General features: G+C 42.8%; 1 protein-coding gene across 5 annotated transcripts in view; it reads left to right on the top strand.

Moving 5' to 3' along the window:
• RGL1 (ral guanine nucleotide dissociation stimulator like 1) overlaps positions 1-25306 on the top strand; it is a 128742-nt gene that overhangs the window by 99674 nt on the left and 3762 nt on the right. For all 5 annotated transcript variants that reach the window (XM_083621384.1, XM_083621388.1, XM_083621386.1 and 2 more), the window contains 13 exons: positions 856-1040; positions 4902-5014; positions 8136-8351; positions 9199-9302; positions 10070-10154; positions 12388-12477; positions 13355-13441; positions 14643-14675; positions 15477-15598; positions 18301-18390; positions 20238-20424; positions 22912-23166; positions 24859-24973. In XM_083621384.1, coding sequence (XP_083477510.1) covers positions 856-1040; positions 4902-5014; positions 8136-8351; positions 9199-9302; positions 10070-10154; positions 12388-12477; positions 13355-13441; positions 14643-14675; positions 15477-15598; positions 18301-18390; positions 20238-20424; positions 22912-23166; positions 24859-24973 — 1682 coding nt within the window. The remainder of the gene's footprint in view (positions 1-855; positions 1041-4901; positions 5015-8135; positions 8352-9198; positions 9303-10069; positions 10155-12387; positions 12478-13354; positions 13442-14642; positions 14676-15476; positions 15599-18300; positions 18391-20237; positions 20425-22911; positions 23167-24858; positions 24974-25306) is intronic.

The raw sequence follows: 25306 nt of genomic DNA, 5'->3' as shown, positions 1-25306 counted from the left end.
GTCTTTTTAAGTCCTTACTGACTGACATTATTTCGTTGGTGAAATCAGTCTATGATAACTTTCATTTCAACTCCTCTGTGAGTGCCGCTGTGTACTTCATGAAGAAATAAAATAAAATAGTGACTTCTACACTTTCCCACACTTCAGGATAAATCACAAGAAAATCACATTAGTAAAACACATTAGATACATGCACAGCACATGCATTTTGGCATGAGTCTGCCACACGGTTATGTCAGGTTTCAAGGGGCCTGTGTAAACTGCAAACAGTTTTGTTACGATTTAAATGTCATGACTTTCATTACAGCTTGCAGTTGCAGGGAGTCTTTTTCAGTCTGGGGCAGCATTCTGGGGGTCATATGCCAGCCTGCAGAGCAATGGATGTGACTCTCACCTTTTTACCTTCAAGTCACACAGAAGTAAGATGTAGGCATCTCAGCACCTCTCCATCCAGGCAAGCAAGAAGCGCCATCAGAATTCAAGGACACATTCCCTCATATTTGCATAGGGATGTCTTTAGTTTTAAAACTCATTTTAGCCATTGTGGGGCAAACTCTGAGGGGCTGCTGGGTACCACTGTGAGTCAGTTAGATTTACATTACTGTATTATTTTTTTAGTGGCCAGTTGGGAAAAAAAGAGAGAACAAATATTTAGTCAAATTGTTCCACTGATGGAAATGGGAAGTGCAGTACTCATTGCCTGAGGGCCTAGCTGGCAGCTTGCCACCACCTGCTCCCCGGTAATTTATCAGAGCTCCGGATGCACTGTTATTACTGTTCTTGTGCAAGTTTATTGGAACACAGCCCGAGAACCCTGATGGTGAATCTAACCTTGTACAATGTGCTTCTTTCCAGTGCCATAGCCTCCATCTTGAGAGCCTGGTTAGACCAGTGCTCCGAAGACTTCCAAGAGCCACCCCATTACTTTTGTTTGAGAAAACTTTTGGATTATCTGACTCGGGTCATGCCGGGCTCGGACCCAGAAAGAAGGGCACGACACCTGTTGGAGCAGTTTCAGAAGCAAGAGCTGGTGAAAAACAGTAAGTATTATCCTGGAATGTTACAAATAAATAATTACATGCTGCATATGTTTGGACAGCTTTGGGATCAATAGGGTTACAGTGGCCAAGAGGATTGTATACTTTGCACTATATGCTTAGTGAATCTAAGTTATCTGCTGTTGTTCAATGAGAGGTAGGAACTCAACTGGAGAATAGCCCTCTACCCAAGGCATCAGGGATTTTGAAGAAGCACCAACTCAGGACAAAAGGGAGAAATGAGCAAAGAGGAAGGCATGTTTGGCAAATCCTCACCATGATCAACTCCCACCTGGAAACCAATGTCCCCCACTGTGGAAGGATGTGTGGATCCAGAATTGGACTCCACGGTCACTTACGGACTCACTGCTAAGACTGTGTTAATGTACAACTACTTTACTCTGCCACAAGTGTCACCAAAGAAGAAGGAACTCAAGCATTCACCACCAAGTCATTTGCCTTGTGTTCCTTCATAATTGAAAATTATAAACGCCAGTTCAAAATTCCATGCTGGAGATGTTGGCATGTAGGTAAAGGTAAGGTAAAGGACCCCTGGATGGTTAAGTCTAGTCAAAGGCAACTGTGGGGTGCGGTGCTCATCTCACTTCAGGCTGAGGAAGCCAGCGTTTGTTCACAGACAGCTTTCCAGGTCATGTGGCCAGCAGGACTAAAGCACTTCTGGCAACAGGACACCGTGGTGAGTGCCAGAGTGTACAGAAATGCCGTTTACCTTCCCACTGCAGTGGATACCTATCTACTTGCTTTTGAACTAGCAGGAGCTGGGACAGAGCAACGGGAGCTCACCCCATCATGGGGATTCGAACTGCCAACCTTTCGATGCGGCAGGCCCAAGAGGCTCAGTGGTTTAGACCACAGCGACCGTTGACTCAATGCACAGATTTTTCACTTCTGAAAGAGCCTTCTAATGTTACTTTCCTGTGATCAAGCCAGCTTTTTTCAGCGACGGCATTTGTGTCATGAAACGTCTTTCCTTAGCTGCTGTCATGACAAAGGAAGTGTCAGTGGTTGTTTTTTCCTATCTGAGTGGTGCATTGGTAACCGCCAAGGACAAAGGGAAAATTTATGTTACCAGGTCAAAGGGCCCACTGGAACAATTGTGAATAGTAGTGACACTGGAATGCTATGCACTGTGACAAGCCTGACAAATAGCCTTCCCCATCTCCCGAGACAGAAGGTTTCCTATGGGCAAAAATTAGCATTGCTAGAAGGCTATTGAAACCTGTGCAATGAACGCAACCATTTCAGTGACCGGCTTTCGCAGAAAGGCGGCAGGAAGTGGACAGGAAGCGACAATGCAAGATAAGAAAACAATACAATAAGGATCAGCTCTTCTGAGCCCCTTTAAACCTCACCTACTTGAATGTTCCAGAAATTATGACCAAATTACGCTGTTAATCAGCTGTGGCGCCAAATTGCTATTATCCATTTATTATCCTTTTTATTTTTATTTTTTAAGGCTGACTGCATCATACCTAAATGGTTCTTCTCATCAGAAATTCCAGAGCCTACAAGTGTTGCTAATTTGTGTCTAATTATGTTCTTTTCTGGATCTGGTTCCAGCGGATCAAACAAAGGAAGTCTAAATACCAAGGCCTATAATTAGATATTCACAGGCTGAGCAATGGTTCCCACAGAACCTCCTAGGTACAGAAGCCTTGTCTCTAATTTCCCCATGAAAAGATTTAAGTATTTCTCAGCTGAGCTGCAGATGTTTCAGGGAGGACAATCCATCCAGATATTGAACACTTAAAGGAATAATATTGTTAGAAAAGTAACAATAAAATATGAGTGCCGATAGTTTGGGGGAAAGATTGAAGCTGCTTGTGTTGTTGTTGTTGTTGTTTTTATTAGATGGTTGTGCTTCTATCACAAAACAGAGGCAATGGCACCCTCCCTCCCACCATTGTGCATAACTAGAACTCCTTTATTTAATGATACACGTTTCTAAAATATTAGAAGAGACTGTCAGCTTAGGCAGTCTATGCAACACAGGCCAGGCTCCAAATCTATGTGCAACTAATTCTTGGGGTGGGGGCCTTTCAAAATATTAGTTTTCCTTGAACAGCGGCCCCCAGTCCCTCGCCACATGATGTGCTGATTCTGAAATTGAGGGGAGTTTCCCAAGCAGCTTGTGATGGGATGTGGGTGTAGATGGAGGGGGGGTGATGGTTAAAGCTATTCAAAGGAGGGAGGGGAGGAAGTTTTAAATTCCACTGGGTTTGGGCAAGTGTTGGGCCAAATAGCTTGCTTGATGCTGGTCATGGGCTCCAACAATTCTCATGGTTGGACCTTTTTAGGATCTTTTTTGCCTCTTGCCCTGGAACTTCAGGGCTGGTACTTCAAGTAAGACATTCTGCACACTGACCCACCTGAACAAGGTTTACTCAACTCTGAGAGGTGAATGAAGCATAGAACCAACCGTGATGGAAATTGTTTGGAGATGGGGGGGGGGTTTCTGTGAGAGGAGGTGGGGTGCTGAGGGATAGATGTTTCTACCCCACAATAAAGAATTACACTAAGAGCCTTTTTGTCCTTTACCATTTTCACACATTTGCAGGTGTATTCTGCAACATGTCAGTGATACAATAATAGTGGATTAGTGATAGATTTATACCAAATCAACTACCATCATCCCTGACCACTGGTCCTGTTAGCTAGGGATGGTGGGAGTTGTAGTCCCAAAACATCTGGAGGGCCGAGTTTGCCTATGCCTGTACTGTACTAAACCATCCACACATCATTCCGCTTTATTAGTTCTGCAATACATCTCATGGCTGTCTAGAAGGGCACTCTTGCACTGTACTGCAACAAAAAGTGGGACAAAAATAACCTTGGAACATTTGTAGTATAAAAAAGACTTACAGCGTTATTATGAATATAAAATCAGAAAAGTTCATGTTTAAATGCTTTTCACTTGTTTCAGACTTTTAAAATGTTGTGTTTTAAAGTGTTGTGACCTGTTCTTAGGACCTTAGGGTGGGTAAATTAATAATAATAGTAATTTCAGTTGAAAGAAGAGTGGGATCAAAATGTGATAAATAAATAACATAATCAGTTCCTATAGTTAACCTCTTCTGAAATATATGGCTTAGAGGCAAGGATTTACTGAATCTCCACCCTCTCTGAAATGATTTTTTGGACTTAACAGAAGAAAGTCTGTTTTCTTCTGGCCCAAGTCCATTTTAGTAAGATAATGTGTCCTTAGTGCAGGAGATTCCTAGCCCTTCTGTCACAGTCTTTTATCTGCCCTTCTGATGTTCAGGCTCCCCACGAGATTCTCCTGCTTCAACATAAGGTGGAGGTCATCATTATTATTTTGTAGCATGCTGTGCCAAACGGCTCAGGGCTATGCTGGGGATGTAAGAGGCTATGTTTGGTTCACTTATTACAGCGGACCAATACAATCCACATTCCCAAATGTATTTACAAATTAGAACATAAATCCCAGTTGGACTGTGGCCTTCTCTCAATTTTGCAGTGCACCTTTTAATGTGCAAGAAAGTGTTCACAAAAAATATATTTTACATTGAAAATGTGTATTTTCCAGAAAGAAGCCTGGAAAAATGAGTATTTTATGTAAAAGTGCATACAAATTGTGAACCATTTAACTGTGGACTTTTCATGCATTCTTTCCAAATATCATTAAAGCAGAATCCTTTTGCCTACAATTGGTTCTGGACTTTTCTTTCCCATTCTCTCTTTCAGTTACTGAAACCTTATGCTTGCTTTTTGTCTCCGTATATACTCAGCATAACAGGGTCCCAGCTTCCTTTGGGCCTCCATAAAAGAGGTTTAGTAGGTGATGTTTTGCTGTATCTCACAGTATTATTATATTCTGGACAGATGGGATTCATGACACCTTTGCCCTTGAAGAAAAAATGGAAATGAGTGGATCAGAAGAGTTCTCTTCTTTCCCAGAAGACCTTGTGGCAGAGCAGCTAACCTACATGGATGCTGTAAGTATAACATATGCTTCAGAACGTGATTCTGAAATGTGCGCTGTGGAGAAGGCACAAATTCCTGCTGGACTCATCCCAGGCTACAGTGTTAGATCAGGAAGGAGACAGTTCCTAATCTGTTCCCACAACTTGGGACAGCTGTGCTTTCTCATTGTGTTGTCTTGTGCTGGTGGGTGGGACCCAATAAGGTCAATTCCTCAATCATCAAAGGCTTTTACCATCTGGTGGTTCCTTTTCTTATAGCCTTTGACCCCTTAGACCTAATTGCAAGCACTGGCCGTTTTCCTTCTTTGGACTGAAGACAATTCTGAGCCCTCCACTTACTTACTAAAATGCAGGTAGAATTGGTCCTTAGTGAACTTGACCTCATGGGGAAGTGGGCTCTTAGATTACTTCCAATTAAATGTCTGCCATGTTGTTTTGTGTGCGCTGAGATGGCTTTATTGTTTGCAATTGTCAGAGCCTAAACAACTTTGCCCTCCAAATTTTCCTCAGGGTCCTCTGTGAGTTTTGTTGGTGAATACTCTCCGAATGTCTGACTATTATTTGGTACATTAAAAAATAAATGCTCAGCAACAGCATTAGACATTCAAATTTTTTGCAGTAGCAGTCAACACCTGTCAGGGTCCATCAGGACAAGTGCAATTGGCATGCTATAGGTAAATTTCAATGTCAAATTTTGATTCCAGTCTTCAGATATCTATCTTCTATATTAAAATTTCAACATAAAAAAATCTAACTTTCTGTAACTGAAAATATGCAGGGAGTCAATTTTATTTCTTTATTTCTTTGCAAAAATTCATTTTTGTTCTATTTTTCTAGTTAAATGGTAAAGCAAGTACTGTAAATGGGATAGTTTAGCTGGTAGAGTATGAGATTCTTAATCTCACAGATTGTAGGTACAAGCCTCACGTTGGGCAAAAGAGTCCTGAATTTTAGAGGGTTGGACTAGATGACCCTCGTGGTCTCTTCCAACTCTTACAAGTCTATGATTCTAAGACTTTGTGATATTCATCTTGCATCGTGTTCATAGACATAAAGTTGTACTAGGTTACTAGCAGTGGAGGGCATTAGTCCACTACCCCCCCCACCCTCAGTCTGCCCTCAGCCAGCCCCTGCCAGCCTGCCTTCTCCCTTGCAGCCACTCCAGGGGCACCGGCACTGGCTGCCATATTCCTCCTCCTCCTTGGTCTCAGTGCTTCCATCATAGCACTTAGCTGGGAGGAGAATGGGGACAAAATGAGCACATTGGCTCTGGCTACGCCTTTGGTGGCCTTCCTGACTTCTGCCCTGCCAGCTCCTGTGGGTTACAAGTTGCCCATGAACTGGAAGCAAAAAAGTACAGTGGTACCTCGGGTTAAGTACTTAATTCCTTCCGGAGGTCCGTACTTAACCTCAAACTGTTCTTAACCTGAAGCACCACTTTAGCTAATGGGGCCTCCTGTTCTTATCCTGAAGCAAAGTTCTTAACCTGAAGCACTATTTTTGGGTTAGTGGAGTCTGTAACCTGAAGCGTATGTAACCTGAAGCGTATGTAACCCGAGGTACCACTGTAATCGAAATAGCTGCAAAATACCGTATTGGCCCAGATATAAGCTGCCCCCGAATATAAGCCGCACCTTTAAAATTCAAGGGGGGGGGGGAGGCAATACCCGAATACAAACTGCTCCCTTAAAATTCTGCAGGCACTCACACCCGTTTTACCGTATGTCTGTTTCAGCAGCGATACCATAAAAGCCAATTTTTGTGAGGTTGCTAATTTAAACCGCACTTTAACTTTTCATAGTCGGAATTTGGGGGGGGAAGGGTGGCTTACATTTGGGCCAATACAGGTGTGCCACAGCATATTAACAGATGATAGCTAAATTCAAACATAATATAAAACCATAGTTTGAGCTTCCAAAGCAGCAGACCACAATTTAGAACTGTTTGCCACCTGGAAATAGATGTTTGCTTCCTTCCTTTGGTACTGTTGTACTTCTGACTAATGAATGAGCCCTCAATAGATGACCTAATTCTACAATTGAAAGCATCAAAATGTTTATGAAAGCAGACTGGTAGAAGTCTGGTCTGCTTCTGCAGGTTCGAAATATTTATCTGATTCCATACCAAAGCAATTTGGCCATCCACTTCTCAGTGCTGGTGGACGGAATGAAAATGGAACATGGAATTCCAGCTGCCGAACTATTGTTTAATTGATATCAGATAGGACCCAGCTTGGCATTTAGATTCCAGATTTACTTTTTGGAATGTTTAGAAAATGTAGCTTGTTTCACTAATAATGGAGTAATTCAGACAAAAATGGCTGAGAAAAAAATAAAAATAAGACTGAATGTGGCAAACCAAACTGATTTTCCCACTGCTAAAGAGTCAAACTTCTTTCTAAACTGAACAGTGTCTTATCTCTCCATTAGTGGGAAATGCTGCTCCAAACAAAGGTTTGGGTGTATACATAATTCCTGGAATTGCATAATTGAACCCCCATTGTCACTTTGCCATGGCAGAAAAGCTGTTTAAAGCCAGGGAGGTGAACCTCTTTCAGCCACAGTGCTACTACATTCTATTGTGTGCAACATTTTTTGTGTGGGGACACATGGTGGTGATGGGTGGAACCAGATGCAAAAAGTGGGTGGAGCAGTGAATGTGATCCTTTCCTACTGTCAAGAGGATGTGTCAAGAGTGTTTGTCAGGAATAAATCACACAGAGTGAAGTTATTTATTAGAAGAAACAAGGTCAACTCAAGAACGCCAGAGTCTTCTCTGTAGGTCTTGCCCCTATGAGGCAGCCTTCTCACAGCTGCCTAAATCTGCTCCTCCCGCGGGTCCTTCCCAAGCAGCCTGAGACTAGCCAACGCACATGTCCCTGCTCCTCCCTCTTCATACCTCATCTGGTCCTGGGAGACCAGGGGGGAGGGGAGCTTGTTGCCGCAGGATGGGGAGACCCCCCTGGCTTCTTCACCAGCCTGACTCCTCTCCTGCCTCTGCCTTTGATTCTGGACTTCTCTCTGCCACAGCCTCTCCCTGCTCACTAAACCCTGTGTTCAGCTTTGCAGATGTGCATTTCAGTGGGGATTATGAATAATATTGTGCTGATAATATGTATTTTGTGTTGTTGTAGAAACTGTTTAAAAGAGTGGTGCCCCATCACTGCCTGGGCTGCATCTGGTCTCAGAGGGATAAGAAAGAGAACAAGCACTTGGCCCCCACCATCAGAGCCACCATTGCCCAGTTCAATTCAGTGACCAAATGTGTTGTCAGGACCATCTTGAATGGAAAAGAGTTGAAAACACAACAGCGAGCCAAGATCATAGAGAAATGGATCAATATTGCACATGTAAATATGCATTTTGTACAAACAGTCTCCCTGGGAAAAGGAAATAATCTGTCTTCATTATGGGAAACATCAGTGCCATGGATCTTTTGCTTTAATATTTTCATTAATGCTAAGCAAATGTTTTTGTTTTTTTTGTTCTTCTACTCTAGGGTAGCTTTGGAAGTTGTAGTAGTAGTAGTAATAGTAGTTAATAATCACATTTCTGTTTGTCCATCCTTTCCCTATTCATCAAAGGCATCCCATATGGTTACCCCATGCCATCCCAAAGCCACCACCGAAGTCTATATGGCGAGACTATAAATGGCAGTATGCTAGCCATCAAGGGAAGTACGCTGAATTAGCATTTGTCAGCCAAATTTGCTTTTTGGGTAGCTTTTTGGGTTCCATGCTTTTCCATGCCCAGAAACTTCTATTTAATGATGAAGAGTGTTGTGTGACTTAAAAGTAACACGAAAGCCTCCACAGGAAACAGTGATGTGAATATGTTTTTGAATAAATGCTCTTTAGTTCTCTTCAGCTTGGTCATAGAGGCCCACTTTTACTAATCTTATAACTGGAAGAGCTGGAAACTATTAAACTGAATCAACACCATTGCCACACACACACCAAAAGTTAAAAGTGAAGAAAACAAGAACAAGGTGCCAAAATCTACATTAAAGCTTATTTTTAGATGCTGGAAAGGGCCAGGGAGACACACTCTCTCTCCTTAAAGTGCTCAATATTTGTTTGGGTGGTTTTAGCAGTAAGAATTTACAGCAGCTGCCATATCCTAAAACAGGAAATCACCCATCGGTGTGTAATAATTGATATTTAACCCTCTTCTGTTTCTTAACCACCTCTTCTGCAGGAATGTAGGATCCTGAAGAATTTTTCCTCCTTGAGGGCCATTGTTTCAGCACTACAATCGAATTCCATCTATCGGTTAAAGAAGAGCTGGGCATGTGTCGCAAAGTAAGACTTTCCCACCTCTTCTTTGCAATGGAGAGCAACCTTGTTAATTGTTGTTGATCTTGCTGCTCCAGTGTGCGGGTCTCATGCCCAGTTCCTCCACAGTTGATTAGAGGGTCCAGGAGGAGGCGACAGGGTGTGAGAGGCAAAGTTGTCCAATAGCCTCAAGAACAGTCCTCCTAATTATGCAGATTAGTGAAAATGCCTAGCCTAGAAATCTCTATAGGGAGAATATTGCCCGCTCCAGGCTGGCTAGTTAGGACAAGGAAGCTCCCTTGCATAATGTGGTCGGTTTCCTGCAGTTCCTTCCCCTGACCAGAGTTGGGAGATGGTGGCATACAAGCTGAACCCCGATCTGACATCCCTCTAGTCCCCAGATTGAGAAAGGGAATAGGCAAGACCTTCAAATATCTGTGGCTGGTACCTGTAAGTTTCCCCCTGTGGTCACATAGCAGCTGTAATGGTTGAGGATCTTCATCAGGAAAAGTTCATGGAGAGCAGGATTAACCCACACACCCTTCACACAACAGTGTGCTATGAATTGGAGCCCATCCCCAGTGGGTGCTATTACAAACTTTTAAGAAAACAGGAGACAATCTGTGGTCACAAATCTTTCACAGCCATCTCCTTTTGTGTCCCAAGTCCAGCCACGGGCTCAGGTTCTGACAAGACAACAGTAGCACCACAGTCTAATCTCAACACGTTTAGCTTTTAATTTGTTTTGGGATATCTGAAAACCTCAGTTTTCAATCAGTTTCTTTTCTGCACAGGGACAGGATGTTGATGTTTGAGGAACTGTCAGAAATTTTCTCGGATCACGACAACTATTTGACAAGCCGGGAGTTGCTAATGCGGGTGAGAAGTAGTGGATATCTCAGTGGTGCACTAAAACACTGCTTTTTAAAACCTTGTGAGCACTGCTCTCAGCTCCCCCCCCCCCCCCCCGCTAAAATGTACAAATGTGATGGGCTCCACTTGGATCAAAATGGAGCCAGACTTCTGATATTTACCATCATAAAGGTCAGAGAGTGGCTGTTAATCTGTGACCATGGGGAAAGCCAACAACAAAATCTGAAATGTGACTGATTTGGGATAACTAATCCCTTAAAGGGGATGGTCTGAGTTTTCTATTCTATTCAACTGAGATGGGATGGAAGATATTGACAAGCACCCAGAAACCATGGAAAGCCAGTGGAATATTCAGAGATATGTACCACAGGAAAACTCATATGCAAAGGTTGACAAAATATGGATGTGCAAACTAATGCTTGGAAGCCTTAGTGAGCTATTTTATGAATATGTTTTTTCTTTTAATATCAGAAACCTGTTGGAAAGACTATAATCAATTAGATGGATGGGAAATCTATGGAGAAAAAGCTGCATTGGCAGAAGTGTTACTCTATATGTCAACAAGAGTATTGAGTACAATAAATTAAAAACTTTAGGAGGAACAAAACTAATTGCAAAATCACTGTGTCTAGAAATACCTATTCAAATAAGAAATTGAGTACTTAAAACATGCACACATACACAGCCCAAGCTCTGAGAACAATTTTGAGCTTGATGTGGAGGCAGAATGTGAAAATATTAACTAGGTAAATGTGGATTCAGATCATGGCAAAGAGACAGCTTTTTTTGATATGATAATTATACCTTGCAACAGTTAGCTATAGAGATAATAGAAGTGGCGACCCATAAATTAATATTGAGTTGTGTCCAGAATCTGGAAATGTTAAGTGTCACCAGAATGCTTGGAAATAGTGATCACAGTACTCTGAACTTCAGTTTATAATGAATAGAAAATTGCCCAGGAAGGCCAGCAAAGTTTCATTTAATTTCAGTGGAAGGAAATTCACAAAAATGAGAGGCTTCATTAAAATAAAGTTGAAGGAGAGAGGGGGTTGGACTAGATGACCCTCAGAGTCCCTTCCAACGCCACAATACTAGGATTCTATGACATGTTTGTAAGTTATTTAAACTTTAATTTATACCATGGATTAGAGAAGGTGTGGAACCATCCAAAGGATAACAACATAGTTACATAATAGTGTGAAGGAAGCCATAAAAATTGTGGTGTGCGGTGAATTCAGATGAATCATGAAACAAAATGGGGCATTTTTAAGGGGTTCTGGGCTTGTTCAAGGCACCCTGAACTAAAGCAGGGGTCTGAAGCACTTAGTGGTACTTTGGATGTTAACTGGATGTTAAATTGGATGTTAAAAAAATGCTACAGACAAGGATCTGCTAAAAGCAAAACTAATGTATGCAAGCTTATCATATAATGAAAACTGGGTGAGTTAGAAGAGCTCCATTGTGAATGAAGTAGAGAAGCTAAACGAATTATTTGCTCCAATATCCATTGTGGGAGATGTTGGAGAAAGACCCACATCTGAACCTTTGTTTTCAGGGAGGGCATCTGAGAAGCAGTGCCAGGTTGCTGACCCCTACAATTGCACATCAAAGCAGCCTAGGGAACAATGGCAATAGGTTAATCAGCCTGCGCCAGAAGTCCAAAAAGTGTTGTGAAATATGGCTTCCATTCATACAGTTATTGGGAAAGTGCTCTCCAGGGCTGCAGTTGCTGGAATGTAAAAGCAAGCATTTTCATTTCCTGACTGTCTCCTTGTTAGTCAGCAGACCAGAGATATTAGTCATCATATCCCAGTGCAAGTGTACAAGAAACTGGTGCTTTTTCTTAATACAGCATTATATAATAGGGGAGATGTTTATTAGAACATATTTTAAAGTAAGTTAGGAACAAGATGTTTAAGAAGAGAGAAAATGTTAAGTGTTTAGAAGTGAGAAAGTTGTAGTCCAGATGTGTTTGACTTGGAGAAGATAGGGGATTGGCAGGACTCAGGAACTGGCCTATAAATATTTTGCAAACAAGCTTATGGCATTTTGGAACATTTTCCTTCACAATGCCAGGAAACAAAGATTTTTGAACCTCTTTCTTTCACTTTTTTTCCAGCAGTAAGCAATGTTTTCTGGACTTGAGAGAACAGTACATAAGTTTGCAATTGGTATGAGAAATGTTTGCAAGCCTGTTTCGTAGCCTCTTTCGTTACTTGCCCTTTTCACACTACAGGAAGGAACGTCTAAATTTGCAAATTTGGACAGCAGTGTGAAAGAGAACCAGAAGAGAACTCAGAGGAGGCTTCAACTGCAGAAAGATATGGTGAGCCTTCTCCCTTTCATTTTCTCTATGAGATAATCATAATATTAAGAAATTAAGATTTAGAGCAGAAGGTGCCCTTTTCTGAAGAATATAAAAATAGAGCGATTGCAAAAACAGTCTTGGAAATCTCCTAGTCCTGATGCGAATATAATGGTTTGGGTTTAGATGAAATTGAAAACCAGTGTTTTCATTTCATGAATGAGCCTTCCCAATCCTTGGGCTCACATGCATTTTGTCCTGTTTCTTCCTCTTCCATGCCTGGGAGAAGATTGAAACCTCCTGCTTTTAAACCACAGCTCCCTGTGACATCAGAACTCAGGGAAATGTGGTTGATTTAAGCTGCAATTTGAGAGCAAGCCAGGATTGGAAACCATCCCCTTGGGAAACAAGTCAGAACTAGTATTTTGTTTAAAACAAATAAATTAAGATAAGCCTCAGAAGTTAAAACATATACTCTGGGACCAAGATTATTTTATAGTACAGTACATTTAAAATCTGATGTGGGAGGAGGCATTGATCACAGTCAGCTTATGTTGAAATGACACCAGACACTATTTGGAAACTCAGCTCTTGCCTTTTAAGTCTTCAGGCAGTTGGTATTTTGCTGTATTGCAGAGGTTCTCAACCTATAATCTGTGCAACCTTGGGTTCCTGCAAAGCTTATCAGGTGATCTTCATGAAAAGATGTAGAATGGTTGACAAGCTTCCTTGGAATAGAGCTTTTCAACCACTACACTCCAATCATTACCTCGGCCATTGGCTGGAGCTGTTGAGAGTTGGAGTTCAACAATATCTGAATGGCCATAGATTCCCCACTGCTGTCTTGGGTAGAAGTAAGGAAAGATGGGTGACTTGTTTCTGCTGTCATCCTGTGCAGGGTGTAATGCAAGGCACTGTTCCTTATCTTGGTACTTTTCTGACTGACCTGACCATGCTTGACACAGCTCTTCAGGACTACGTGGAGGTAGGTTACACAACAGACCCACGAGCCTGCTTTCTGAATGTGATTCCTAATAGCTGTGTGGGTTTCATTATAACAATCACGGGGGGGGGGGGGGGAGAAATGCCAGAAGCAGAGGCAAGTGGAATCTTTATTAGGAAATAATTGGAGATTGCTATCAAATGGAATTTAAAGTGGGGAGTTCTCCCAACCATCAAAAATGTAGGAATATGGGTGTCCTGGATTATATGTAAATTACTTAGTTGGAATACTCTTGTGAAATATTATTCTGAAAGCTGAGTTCTTCTGAAATCTACAGAATAATAGTATCCACATTAAGGTAGAAATACTCAGGAGCCAATTCACATGGATAATTGTCCTCACCTGAGCATTGCAGGCTGTGGGATCCCACCTGGAATCCTGCAGCCAGTCTCCGTTCATATGAAGGCGGTGTTTGTGAGAACCAGCATCTCCACACAGAGCATGGCGGCCCAACTATTCCTACCAAGTGGGCTGCAATAGTACTTCAATCCAGAACCCGTAGGTCGCACACTGCCATGTCACGTGAGGGTGCAGTGGAGTGAGCCCCACATTTAATGGCTCCTCCCCAGCCCTCATGCTGCCTCCCCAAAGCCGACTAAGTAGGCACCAGGCACCAGGTGTGATGCTCTGGCAGGATCGTAGAGGTCTCCCACCTCCTTCCCAAAGCTGGGAAAGCACTAATTAGGCTTTGGGAAGAAGGAGGGAGGACTCCAGCCCTCATGCCTCCCTCCCCAGCTTTGGGAAGGCAGAGCAACGGGGTCAAATGTTGGGCCTCCTGTTGAACTGCCCTGACATAGGAGCTTTACCAGTAGTGTAATGGAGGGAGGATGCAGCTCCAGGACTTTTCTTCAGAGCAGTGACTATGATATTGTCCACAGAACCACCAGGCTAGCTCAGGGTCAAGCGACTGAAGGAGGTGACGACAAGACTTTTAGTTGGTGGCAGATTGGAGTAGCCAGTATGGTGCCCTCTTCCTATAGCCCCAGGGATGATGGGAGTTGTAGTCCAACCATATCTGGAGGGCTTGAAAGATTAGTCCTTTTGAAAAGGAAAAGATGTGATCCTATAGCAAAATACATTTGAAAGCAGCTATTTTACTGTTAAAAACTGTATAATTATTAAATTGAGAACATATAGACAAATGGATTTTGAAACTAATCCTTCCTCTCTCTGTTTCTTGCAGGGAGGGCTAATAAATTTTGAAAAGAGAAGGCGGGTAAGTTTGCTTTTTCTTTACTGTGTTCCCTGGCTGATCTGCACCTCATCTTCTTTTTGGCTTCAGAGGCAGGCAGGAGGTGACACAACTAGATAAACTTGCAAATGGAACTGCAAGGCAGCCTTCAGGGGACATCGGACACAGCTGCGAAACTTCCTCCTAATCCAAACCTTTGAAAGCAATTGAGTGCTCCCCGCCCCACTCCATTCTGTTCTGATTAGCTACACAAAGAAAAATCTCTTCAGATGCTTCCTATAAATTAAGTTTTGCTGTGTTAGGAAGACATCACTGAAGATATTCAGGGCACGTGTAACATTTAAAAAAACAAAAACAAAAAACAGTATTTGGAGGGGTGTGTGTGTTCCAATGCTTAAAGTGGATTTTGGATTATTGTATTTAAATTAGTTTTGGCTCTCTGCTTGCACCTCGCTTCTGCCCCTGCTTGGAGCTAAGCATCATCCCTCTTGCTTTGTAGCTCCAGTGTTGGGGGAAGCCCTGGAGGAAGCGTGCATTGCTTGCCAGAGCCTGGCTGACCTCTCGTAAAACCCCACATACACTGCACAGCACTTCAGCAGAGCCTGTGCAGCACAGAGTGCCCCTTAGGTCCATTCATTTTGTTGAAGCAGCAGAGTGTGGGCACCTTTCAAAACCAGGCTGCATGCTATTGCAGGTGAATCTGTGTCGTGCCATCTTTAACTTCTCTGATTGTCCTGTAGTTTTCTGCCACTCTGGTCTGTTAGCAACTCTGTGTTTAACTTTGTTCCCTTATTAATAGTCTAATTATTTTATTTCCTTTTTCAGGAGTTTGAAGTGATTGCTCAGATTAAGCTCTTACAATCTTCCTGCAATAGTTATTGCATGACTTCAGACAGAAAATTCATTCAGTGGTTCAAGAAACAGCGGCATTTAACAGAGGAAGAAAGGTGAGGTGAAACATTTCTATATGGTAGATTCCTCTCCCCATCCATCTCTCTCTCTCTCTCTCTCTCTCTCTCTCTCTCTCTCTCTCTCTCTCTCTCTCTCTCTCCTGTGTGTGTGTGTCTGTCTGTGTGTGTGTGCGGTGTTCCCATCCATCATAAAAGATAGCAGAACAAATATATGTTTGTAAAACACTGGTGAAAGTACATGGCAATGTAAGAACTTGGAAATGTGCATACATGGTACTTGTCTGGCTCTGGTATTCATATATTTGTAAGGGACGCAGGTGGCGCTGTGATCTAACCCACTGAGCCTCTTGGGCTTGCCAATTGGAAGGTCAGCAGTTCAAATCCCCGTGACGGGGTGAGCTCCCATTGCTTTGCCCCAGTTCCTGTCAACCTTCAGTTTGAAAGCACGCCTGTGCAAGTAGATAAATAGGTACCGCTGTGGCAGGAAAGTAAACGGCGTTTCCATGCGCTCTGGTTTCCATTACGGTGTTCCGTTGCACCAGAAGCGGTTTAGTCATGCTGGCCACATGACCCGGAAAGCTGTCTCCCTTGGCCTGAAAGTGAGATGAGCGCCGTAACCCCATAGTCAAATACAACAGAACTTAACCGTCCAGGGGTCTTTTACTTTTACCTTTTTTACCTTATATTGGTAAGAGGAGTGTACTTGTACTCCCATTTCACCAAGTGGAAATGTTCCAGGGGTAGCACTACTGGGTTTAGTCTGGATGAAAGAGCACTAGAGCCTTATAGTGGCTTTGTAATTTGTTTTATTTGCAAGCAAGCAAGCAAAACGTATTCAAAGTAGTGATGGAGGACGATTTTGTTCACTCTGCATTTTAAAGTGAACTAGCCATATTCATACCTCCCAGACCAATACACAGATCAGATTGTAGTCAAAATAAATTTAAATAAATAAATAAATAAATAAATAAATCGTCCAGTAGCACCTTAGAGACCAACTAAGTTTGTTCTGGGTATAAGCTTTCATGTGCATGCACACTTCTTCAGATACACTGAAACAGAAGTCACCAGACCCTTGTATAACAGTTATCAACAGGTTTACCATACCCATTGAGTCAATCACCCATCTCCTACTACCCTTCTGATAAAAACCCCACCCCACCCTCCCACTATATATAAGGGTCTGGTGACTTCTGTTTCAGTCTATCATGCACACGAAAGCTTACACCAAGAACAAACTTAGTTGGTCTCTAAGGTGCTACTGGACAATTTTTTAATTTAATTTTTTTATTTATTTTGACTGCGTCAGACCAACATGGCTCCCTACCTGAATCTAGATCAGATTGTAATTATTGATGGATGTTACAATACAGTTCTCAGCTCAAAGAATATGACACTTGAAACTGTTGTTCTTTATAAGAACTAAATCATATTTTAGGATAAATAAATAAAATAGTATTTAAATAAGGATTTTCTTACAGATTTTTAAAAAATCAGTTTGATGCAAAAATGGGATGGAACAGACTTATCAATGAACATATGCAAAATGTGCTATGGACTGGAAGTAAGAATGATCCAGCCTTCTGTGATTGGAAACCAGTAGATTCTTCTGCATCAGGCAACAAAGCTGCTCATATTGCACTAGTTTATTAGAGATAAACTTATGCAGCTGCTGCAAGGCTGCACTTCCACCTCTTTCTCCATCTACTGTGAATGTGGCTCCAAACCTTTTCTGCTCCTCCCTCTAGTTTGGAGTAGTGTTACCATCTAAAGGGTATATTCTAAGCCATCAGGACACATTAACATTCCTTTGTTAATTCTGAAATGGCTCACTAAAGTAAAATCTGTAGTTTTTTACTATTAGCCAACAGTCATCTGAGCCAAGGATGGTCAGCCAGCACCTGTGACAACTTACAACCCATGTATAACATGTGGCTTAGCTACTGTGGAGACTACCTTTTCTTCTTATTACTCCCTGTGTTCCTTTTAGCTTTGCTCACATGTAGTTTTCCTTTCCCCCCCCTTTCGTGCCATTTTTTAAAATTTAGATTGTGAGCCTACAAGTAGGGACTTGTTTACTTTTATCTGTGTATGGTACAGTAAGGTGCTACTGGAAGGAAAATTTTTTTTTTGTTTTGACTATGGCAGACCAACACGGCTACCTATCTGTAACTAGTAAGTTTTAGATACTATTTTATAAACTCATCCAATAATGTCTGTGGTGTGCATGGGTACCCAGACTGGTCCTGATCTCTTCCTGATACCTGCCTGTGCTCATTCACATGTTATCTTGATCAGCTACATAGCTGCTCCCACTCTGCCCTGGCCACATTGATATCTACTCCCCAAAGGGTTATGATGGATCACATGGTTACATACCACCCTGGCTAACTTTTAACTTAGACCCCAGAGAACGTGTCCTATTTTGTTTAGATGAAGTGCATAATAAAAGGAATTACTGTGCAGCAAAAAAAATGCAACTCAGTATTTATGCCATTTGCCTTAAGTAATTTTAATAAGAGTAATTGTTTTGTTTTTGTTTTTATTATGTAATTTGTGTTTTTATCTTGCATTTTTATGCTGTAAACCATCCTGAGATCTATGGATGAAGGGCAGTATACAAATTTATTAAATAATAATCATGCATAGCCAAAACGTTGCTTTGATTCAGGTACTTTATTTCATGTTTAGCAAGATTTTAATGTAGTCCTAACTCCAAAGTGACCTCCATTTTGCAGCTATGCCCTCTCCTGTGAGGTGGAGGCAGCTGTTGACACAACGACCACATCACCAAAACCTCGGAAGAGCATGGTGAAGAGGCTTAGCCTGTGAGTATGGATTGAGGGCGTTGGTGTGGGCTCGGGTGAACAGCACTATGAATAACCCCCCTCACCTCCAGAGAGGAGCTCCCTCACACCTTCCTTTAGCCTGGTATGATGTGGCAGCTAAGCCAAGGTTTGGTTTCTGGGATCATGGTTCAGCTCCCTCCTCCTTAACCACAGCCTGTAGCCAAAGAACAAACCTTGTGCATCTGTGCTAAACTATGGTGTAGCTTATAGAATCATCAAGTTACTCACATGCACTTAATTCCATTTAAAAAACAAGCCTTCACCCATGCATCTGAGGCTAGGAAGGACCTGCATTTTGAAAAAAATTCAAAACCAAGGCCATCATGCATCCAAGTTTCAGCACTTTAAAATCCCACTGCTTTAAGCCTGTGTTTAACTCTCCCTTCACATAAGGGGGCTTTAAAAAATAGAACTGCAACATCAATTCATTGAATTAAGGGATCAAAAATGTCCCCCAATTACGGTAATCAGGAATTTCCCTTACCTGTGCTGCACCTTGCTGCATATGCAGCTTTAATTGAGCATTGTAATTGATTAATCATCTCAAATGATGGTGGTGATGATGTGACTAAAATGTCTTTGCTGAAACAACAGCCTTCCATAAAGGTGCATAACTGTAGCTGGCTTGTGCTCTAACTTGATTGATCCAAGAGGCAATGTCCTAATGCACAAAATCTGCTTGAAGAAGAGGAAACCTTGAATTAAAAACATTTTGGGAATCTTGGCGTTTTGAGGCCCAGTTGTGTAAACACCCACAGAAGTCTTTTGCCATTTTCTCAGTGAACATGAGACATGCTTTGTGACTCACCAAGCCTCCCACAGCCCTTCAGGGGCTCAATAAAACTCCTGTTTTCTACCTGCTGGGAACTGCAGAGAAACCAGGATGGTTGTCAAGGCTTCTTGGCAAGGCACCATGTACAGCTGGCAGGGCTGGGCTGCATTTTGCCCGGTAGGCCATAAGTTGTTATTTCTTTTACAAAAATGGTTTTAGCAAATGAAGAATAAACTGAAGATGCATAGTGCCTATGTTTAATTACGGGAGGCGAGGAAAATAGCCATTTTTACTGATTTTCTCTGTTTGGTGAAGAGTCTGGGATTTAGCTTATTCTACAGTGTTCCCAGTAATGGTTCTGTATTTCCTTGTTTCATTACACTCAGTTTTTTAATAAATCAACTGTCATATTGTCTCCCTTCTCATAATCTATGTTAGTCTTATCATTTGGACACCTTTCTAGACCACAATAATGCAATCATCTAGTGCAGGAGCATTGATTTTCCTGCAATTATTATAACCAATTGCCATATGGGCATGTTATCATTTCTCTGTGTTCTAAGAGGACATGATCTTTTACAAAACTCAGTAGTGGATTTATTGGCAGAGTATATTCTGCAATACAGTCAGTTTCACCTAATACAACACTCCAGAACAATCTCATTTTAGGGGATGACCAGAATATATGTATTCATAACTTTACATCTCCAACAGACACAGTTTGAATCTTAACAGATATGATTAAGTCTAGCTGGACTTCAGTGTCACCTAAAAATAAGTTTTTTCCCCTTTGAGTGTGATACTGATGGTTTGTTGAGGAGAATGTCTCTGGCCTAGTAGGCCACCAGTTGTACAGGCCTGTTCTATAGGGCTTCAGTTCACACCATATTAAATCTCACTTCTGAATGTACTGTTTGGAGATACAAGGGCTTGTGCATAATAGCAGTATCTGCTTTATGGGTGGAGTTATCTGAGGATACCTTAGACGTGTTCAGCATCTCTACTTCCCACCAGCACTTGGTGCCCTTTCATTTCCTCACTTGCTTTTCGCCAGGTTATTTCTGGGATCTGACCTAATTGCCAACAGCACCCCGACCAAAGAGCAGCCCAAGTCCACGCCAAGCGGGAGCTCCGGTGAAAGCATGGATTCCGTCAGCGTATCGTCTTGTGATTCCAACCATTCAGAGACTGAGGACATCTGCATCTCTCCCACAGACACTCCTGATGAGCCCCAGAAGAAAGTATGTATTTGCCAATGTCCAGAGAAGACCGCTCTTAATTTCTAGTGGGGTGGTGAGCCTATGGGCCTGCCAGCTCCTGCCTTCCCCCTCAAAACAGTACTGGGCTGAGGGGAGAGGTTTAAATCTCTGCCGCAATCTCTGTGGTGCCTGTGTGAGAGCAGTGTCTGCTCATGTTTGTCAGTCAGTGTGTGGTTGAAGGAACTGCAGAGAGGCCACACCGACTGTGATAGGATGCTGCTTTATGTTTTGCCCATGCCCTCTGCCTGCATGTGGCTCTTCAAGGGCGGGCCTTTGCATCTGCATGTGTCCCCCAAGCCAAAATGCTTCAGCCACCCCTAATTTGGAAGACGTTTCTTGGGACTCATCAAAGGTGCTTTAAAGGCATGGTGTGTAGGCCACCCTCTGCGTAACCAAACAGACAGTGCTGAATTCCCCTGTTTTCTCTTGCTTCCATCGTCTTCCTCCTTGTCTCAATCCCACCCCAACTTTTTTTGCTGCGCACCTTGTGGCATTGTAAAATTTATGAAAGAGCCTCAAATAGTTGAGCCCTGGGGAAACTCTAAGGCTTCTGTTTTTATGGACAATGGCTAAGTTTCCAGCTATTCACAAAGCCATGCCTACTGAAACCCCTAAAGACCTGTGCAAGATGCTCTCCTGCGGTGGGAGAGCTCCTTTGCAAGATAAATATACATGCTTCCAAAACATCTTTGATTCTGCTGCCATCTGCTGGCCTGCTCTTCTAAATGCAGCAAAGAAATTCGCAGTGCCCTTTAATGGGTACATACAGTGTTGATAGTTTGTAATTATCGGATAATTATATAAATCCAAAAGCCGTCTTAGCTTCTGTAATGGCTCTTCTCCAGGCAAAAGTTTAATATGAATGGTAATTAGAGATATAGGTCTAAAGGGCTCAGTAATCATTTCTCCCTTCATCTTAGAAGAACAGAAGGTCAGTGTAAACTTTCCATCTACCAAAGAAAATGGTGATATTCACTCATTAGATGGGTTGGCAGGAAAGCATTTTTACAGAGCCTACTAAATTCCCATAAACTTGTTGGTAAGAGCAGTGGCATTTTTAAAACAGAAGGAAGGAGAGCCCACTTCTCATGGGAGAGTCCTCTGTTGAACAACTCTTACCATCATCAAGTTCTTCCTGAAGATTACTTGGAATCGTCTTTCGTGTAACGTGAAGCCATTGGTTCAAGTCCTACCCTTGCTCCATCTTCCATGTGACAGCCCTTGAGATATTTGATGATGTCTATCATATCTCCTCTCCTCCAGGCTAAACATACCCAACTCCCTCCAGCATTCTTTATAAGACTTGGTTTCCAGACCCTGGATCATTTTGGTCACCCTCCTCTGCACAAGTTCCAGTTTGCCAATATCCTTCTTAAACTGTGGGGCCCAGAGCTGGACACAGGACTCCAGGTGTGAAGGACTAGCACTTCCATTCATCTGGACATAGACTTACGTTGATGCAGTCTAGAATAGCATTAGCTTTTTTCCCTCCTGCATCACACTGTTGACCGATGTTAAGTTTGTGGTCTATTCAGACCCCTAGATCCTTTTCATATGTATTGCTAATAAGCCAAGTGTCCCACATCTTATATTTGTGTATCTGGTTCTTCCTGCCTAAGTGCAGAACCTGACACTTGTCCTATTGAAATTCATTCTGTTAGTTTGGGCCCAGTTCTCCAATCTGTTAAGGTCACCTTGAATTCTGTCTTCTGTGGCATTAGCTACCCCTCCCAGTTTGGTCTCTTCTGTAAATTTGATGAGCACCCCCTGAATTCCTTCATCCAAGTTGTTTATAAAGATGTTGAACAATGGGCCCATGACAGAACCTGCATCACTTGTCACTTTCCTCCCCAGGATGGTGAAGAACCATTTGTGAGCACTGTTTGGGTTTAGTCAGTCAACCAGCTACAAATCCAATAGTCCAGCAGCATCTGGAGGGCCCACAGGTTGACCATAGCTGCCTCAGTTGAAACAAAAAGAAAAAAACCCCACAACAAACCTGGAATGATCAAGGAACACCATGAAAATAGTGCCCTCTCATTTCTGCTTGCCATTTTTGTGCCATACACTAAAACATGGTACACAGAACGTCTCATGCAGTATATTATGGGACCACAATGAGATGGGGTCTCTAATATGTGGCACCACCCATTTTCTGTATTTCTGGAAACCCATGCCCTTTTTCAGATGATACTTCTGCCCTGAACTGGAGTGGATCCCAGACTTATGCTCTGTCCCCTTTCACTGCACATACAAGGAAATGCTTACACAGGGAGATCCTGCTTTCCAAAGTACATGGATTTTCCAGTGGTAGTCATTACCTCTGACATTCAGTGTGAAGCAAAGGGCAGGAACCTCAGATCTGTTCTTGCTAACCGCTCCACAGTTAGCAAGTTGTGGTTTTTGAACAGGTCCTTAACATCAAACGTTAGTAAAATGAATATTCTTATTTTGTGATTTCCCCCTTAGCTCTCTGAATCCTCCTCCTCTTGTTCCTCTATCCACTCAATGGACACGTCTTCATCAGGGTTGTCATCCTTCACCAATGCCCTCTCGTCTCCTCCTTTACTGGCCAGCAACCCCAGAATGCACAAACGCTCCATCTCAGTCACCTCCATTACCTCAACAGTCTCGCCTCCCGTTTACAATCAGCAGAACGAAGACACCTGCATCATCCGCATCAGTGTAGAAGACAATAATGGCAATATGTACAAGAGCATCATGGTAGGTAATGAATGTCGGGGTGGCTTCCTTCCGGGTCGCTTTCCGTCCAGTCAGTGGTGGAGCATGTGCTTTTCATGCAAATAGCCCCAGTTCAATTCCTGGCATCTCTAGGTAGGGCTGGATAAGACTCCCTTCCAAAACCTTGGAGAACTGGATGGACCAGCAGTCTGACTCTGTAAAAGGCAGCTCCTTATGTCCCTACATTCTGTGCTTAACTTAAACTAAGACGTTCTGTCTGCATTTGTTGATTAGGTATAACTTTGCTGCACGTTCCATTAAAAAAAGTCTCCTTGCCTGGTGCCAGCTCCAGCTGATTGGTGGCAACAGAACGCAGCCACACCAGGACTGAGAAAGCAAAAAAGTCAAATCTTTTTCTCTCTCCCCTTGAGGAGCAAAGTTGCTATGTGTATTTTCAAGCTCTTTTAACAAACATTTTGTGATTGTGCTGTGAACCGACCTAAGATGAAGGGCAGGAAACTACTGCTGCTACTGCTACTATTACTACTTCATCATCATCCCCAAAAATGGTGAACCAGCAGTCTGGAGTCCATAGAAAGCTGCATCTTAAAAGGAGTTTCCACAGCAGCCACCGAGGAAGGCATTCCCTCTTCTGTGCACAGAACCAAGCTCTGCTTGCTGAACAAAGCCACTTAACAGAAGAGAGGTTAGGTAAAAATCTAAGAGATAATTAGTGTTTTCTAATTAGTCAGAAACTGGCCTGGGCCAGTTTTTCAGAGACTTTGGATGCTGTGTTTTCCCTAGAGTGAAACTGGAAGCCTCACATGTACCCATAGCCAGCCCCCAACACAAGAGATCTTGGGGGCAGTTGCAGAATATCCCACTCAGTATTGCCTGCCAGCAGCTGGCCTTTCCCTTTGCTCTCTCAGTCAGGACTCCGGGCTGGGACTGTGCTTTCCAGGTAGTGGCCATGCTGCTGGGAAATCCTGCTGCATGGGATTACACCAGTGTCCACAAAACGACAGAATATAGGGGGAATGGATAATGTACAGCAGGGATCGGGAACCGTTTTGGCATTGTGGGCCAGAATTTTGCCTCTCCCCACCCCACAGGCTAGCTGTGACAGGTGGGTGGGAGCACCCACCATAATGATATCACGTGATGGACAGGTGAGTGAACAGGGGCGGGGCATGGTATGCAAGCAGGCTTGAACTCATCAGCTGATGTGCAGGGAGTTCAAGCCTGCTTTTCAGTCATAGGACCCAATGACATCCCTGCCTGCTCTGTATGTGTTGTCACATATAATAGGTGTGATTAGGGGGGAAATGACCTTGTGAACTAAATGGGGAGATTTGATGGGCCACATTTGGTCTGTGGCCCAAAGGTTCCCCCCACCTCCAACAAGGTGACTTAATTTCCCAAACCACACTTTCCTGCCATAGTTTGGTAAGCATTTGTTTGAACAGTGAAGAGCTAGATTGGTGTCACATCCTTCCATAAGCACTGGCTCCGGAAACAGACTTGTTTGTGGGGATGAGAGCGTCTACACTGGGATGCGATCTTTTCTTCTCAACAAAGTGTTGTCACAGGTCACTGCCATCTGAAGGTTTAAGCCATAGCTGATATTTCATTTCAGAAACAGTCATTTTAATACCTTGTGTGCTGATAATAGGGAACAGATAATTAAATTCTGCTTCTGAGAGTATGCCGGCCTTAATGTAACCTTTTTTCCAGTTGACTAGCCAAGACAAGACTCCTGCCGTCATCCAGAGAGCGATGCTGAAACACAATCTGGAGTCTGATCCTGCAGAGGATTATGAACTTGTGCAGGTCATCTCTGAAGACAAAGGTAAGGAAAACAGCACCTTGTGGGTGCTGCCTTATTCCGAAGGTAGAGGAGGGTCTGCACCACACCACTCCTACATGACAGATGCACACCGGAATGTGTTGCCCCTGGTCTAAAACGATGCACTTATCCACTCTGTACTTATATCCTTGATAGGATGAATGTTCTTTTTATGGTGCATCTAATACTTGCTCAAGGTTTCTTATCAAGGAGAGCTCCAGAGCTGATCAATCAATGTAAAAGATTGTGCTGTGCCCCAAGAAACATAGCTAATTACAGATTATGCAGGTGAGAAGAGGCAAAGGCTTTGCCTACATGTTCTATTCCATCACCTCA

This window comes from Podarcis filfolensis (genome assembly GCF_964270895.1).
Source record: "Podarcis filfolensis genome assembly, chromosome: 6".
NCBI lineage: Eukaryota > Metazoa > Chordata > Lepidosauria > Squamata > Lacertidae > Podarcis > Podarcis filfolensis.
The sequence above is the reverse complement of the archived record's forward strand: the minus strand, read 5'-3'. Positions and strand labels throughout refer to the sequence as shown.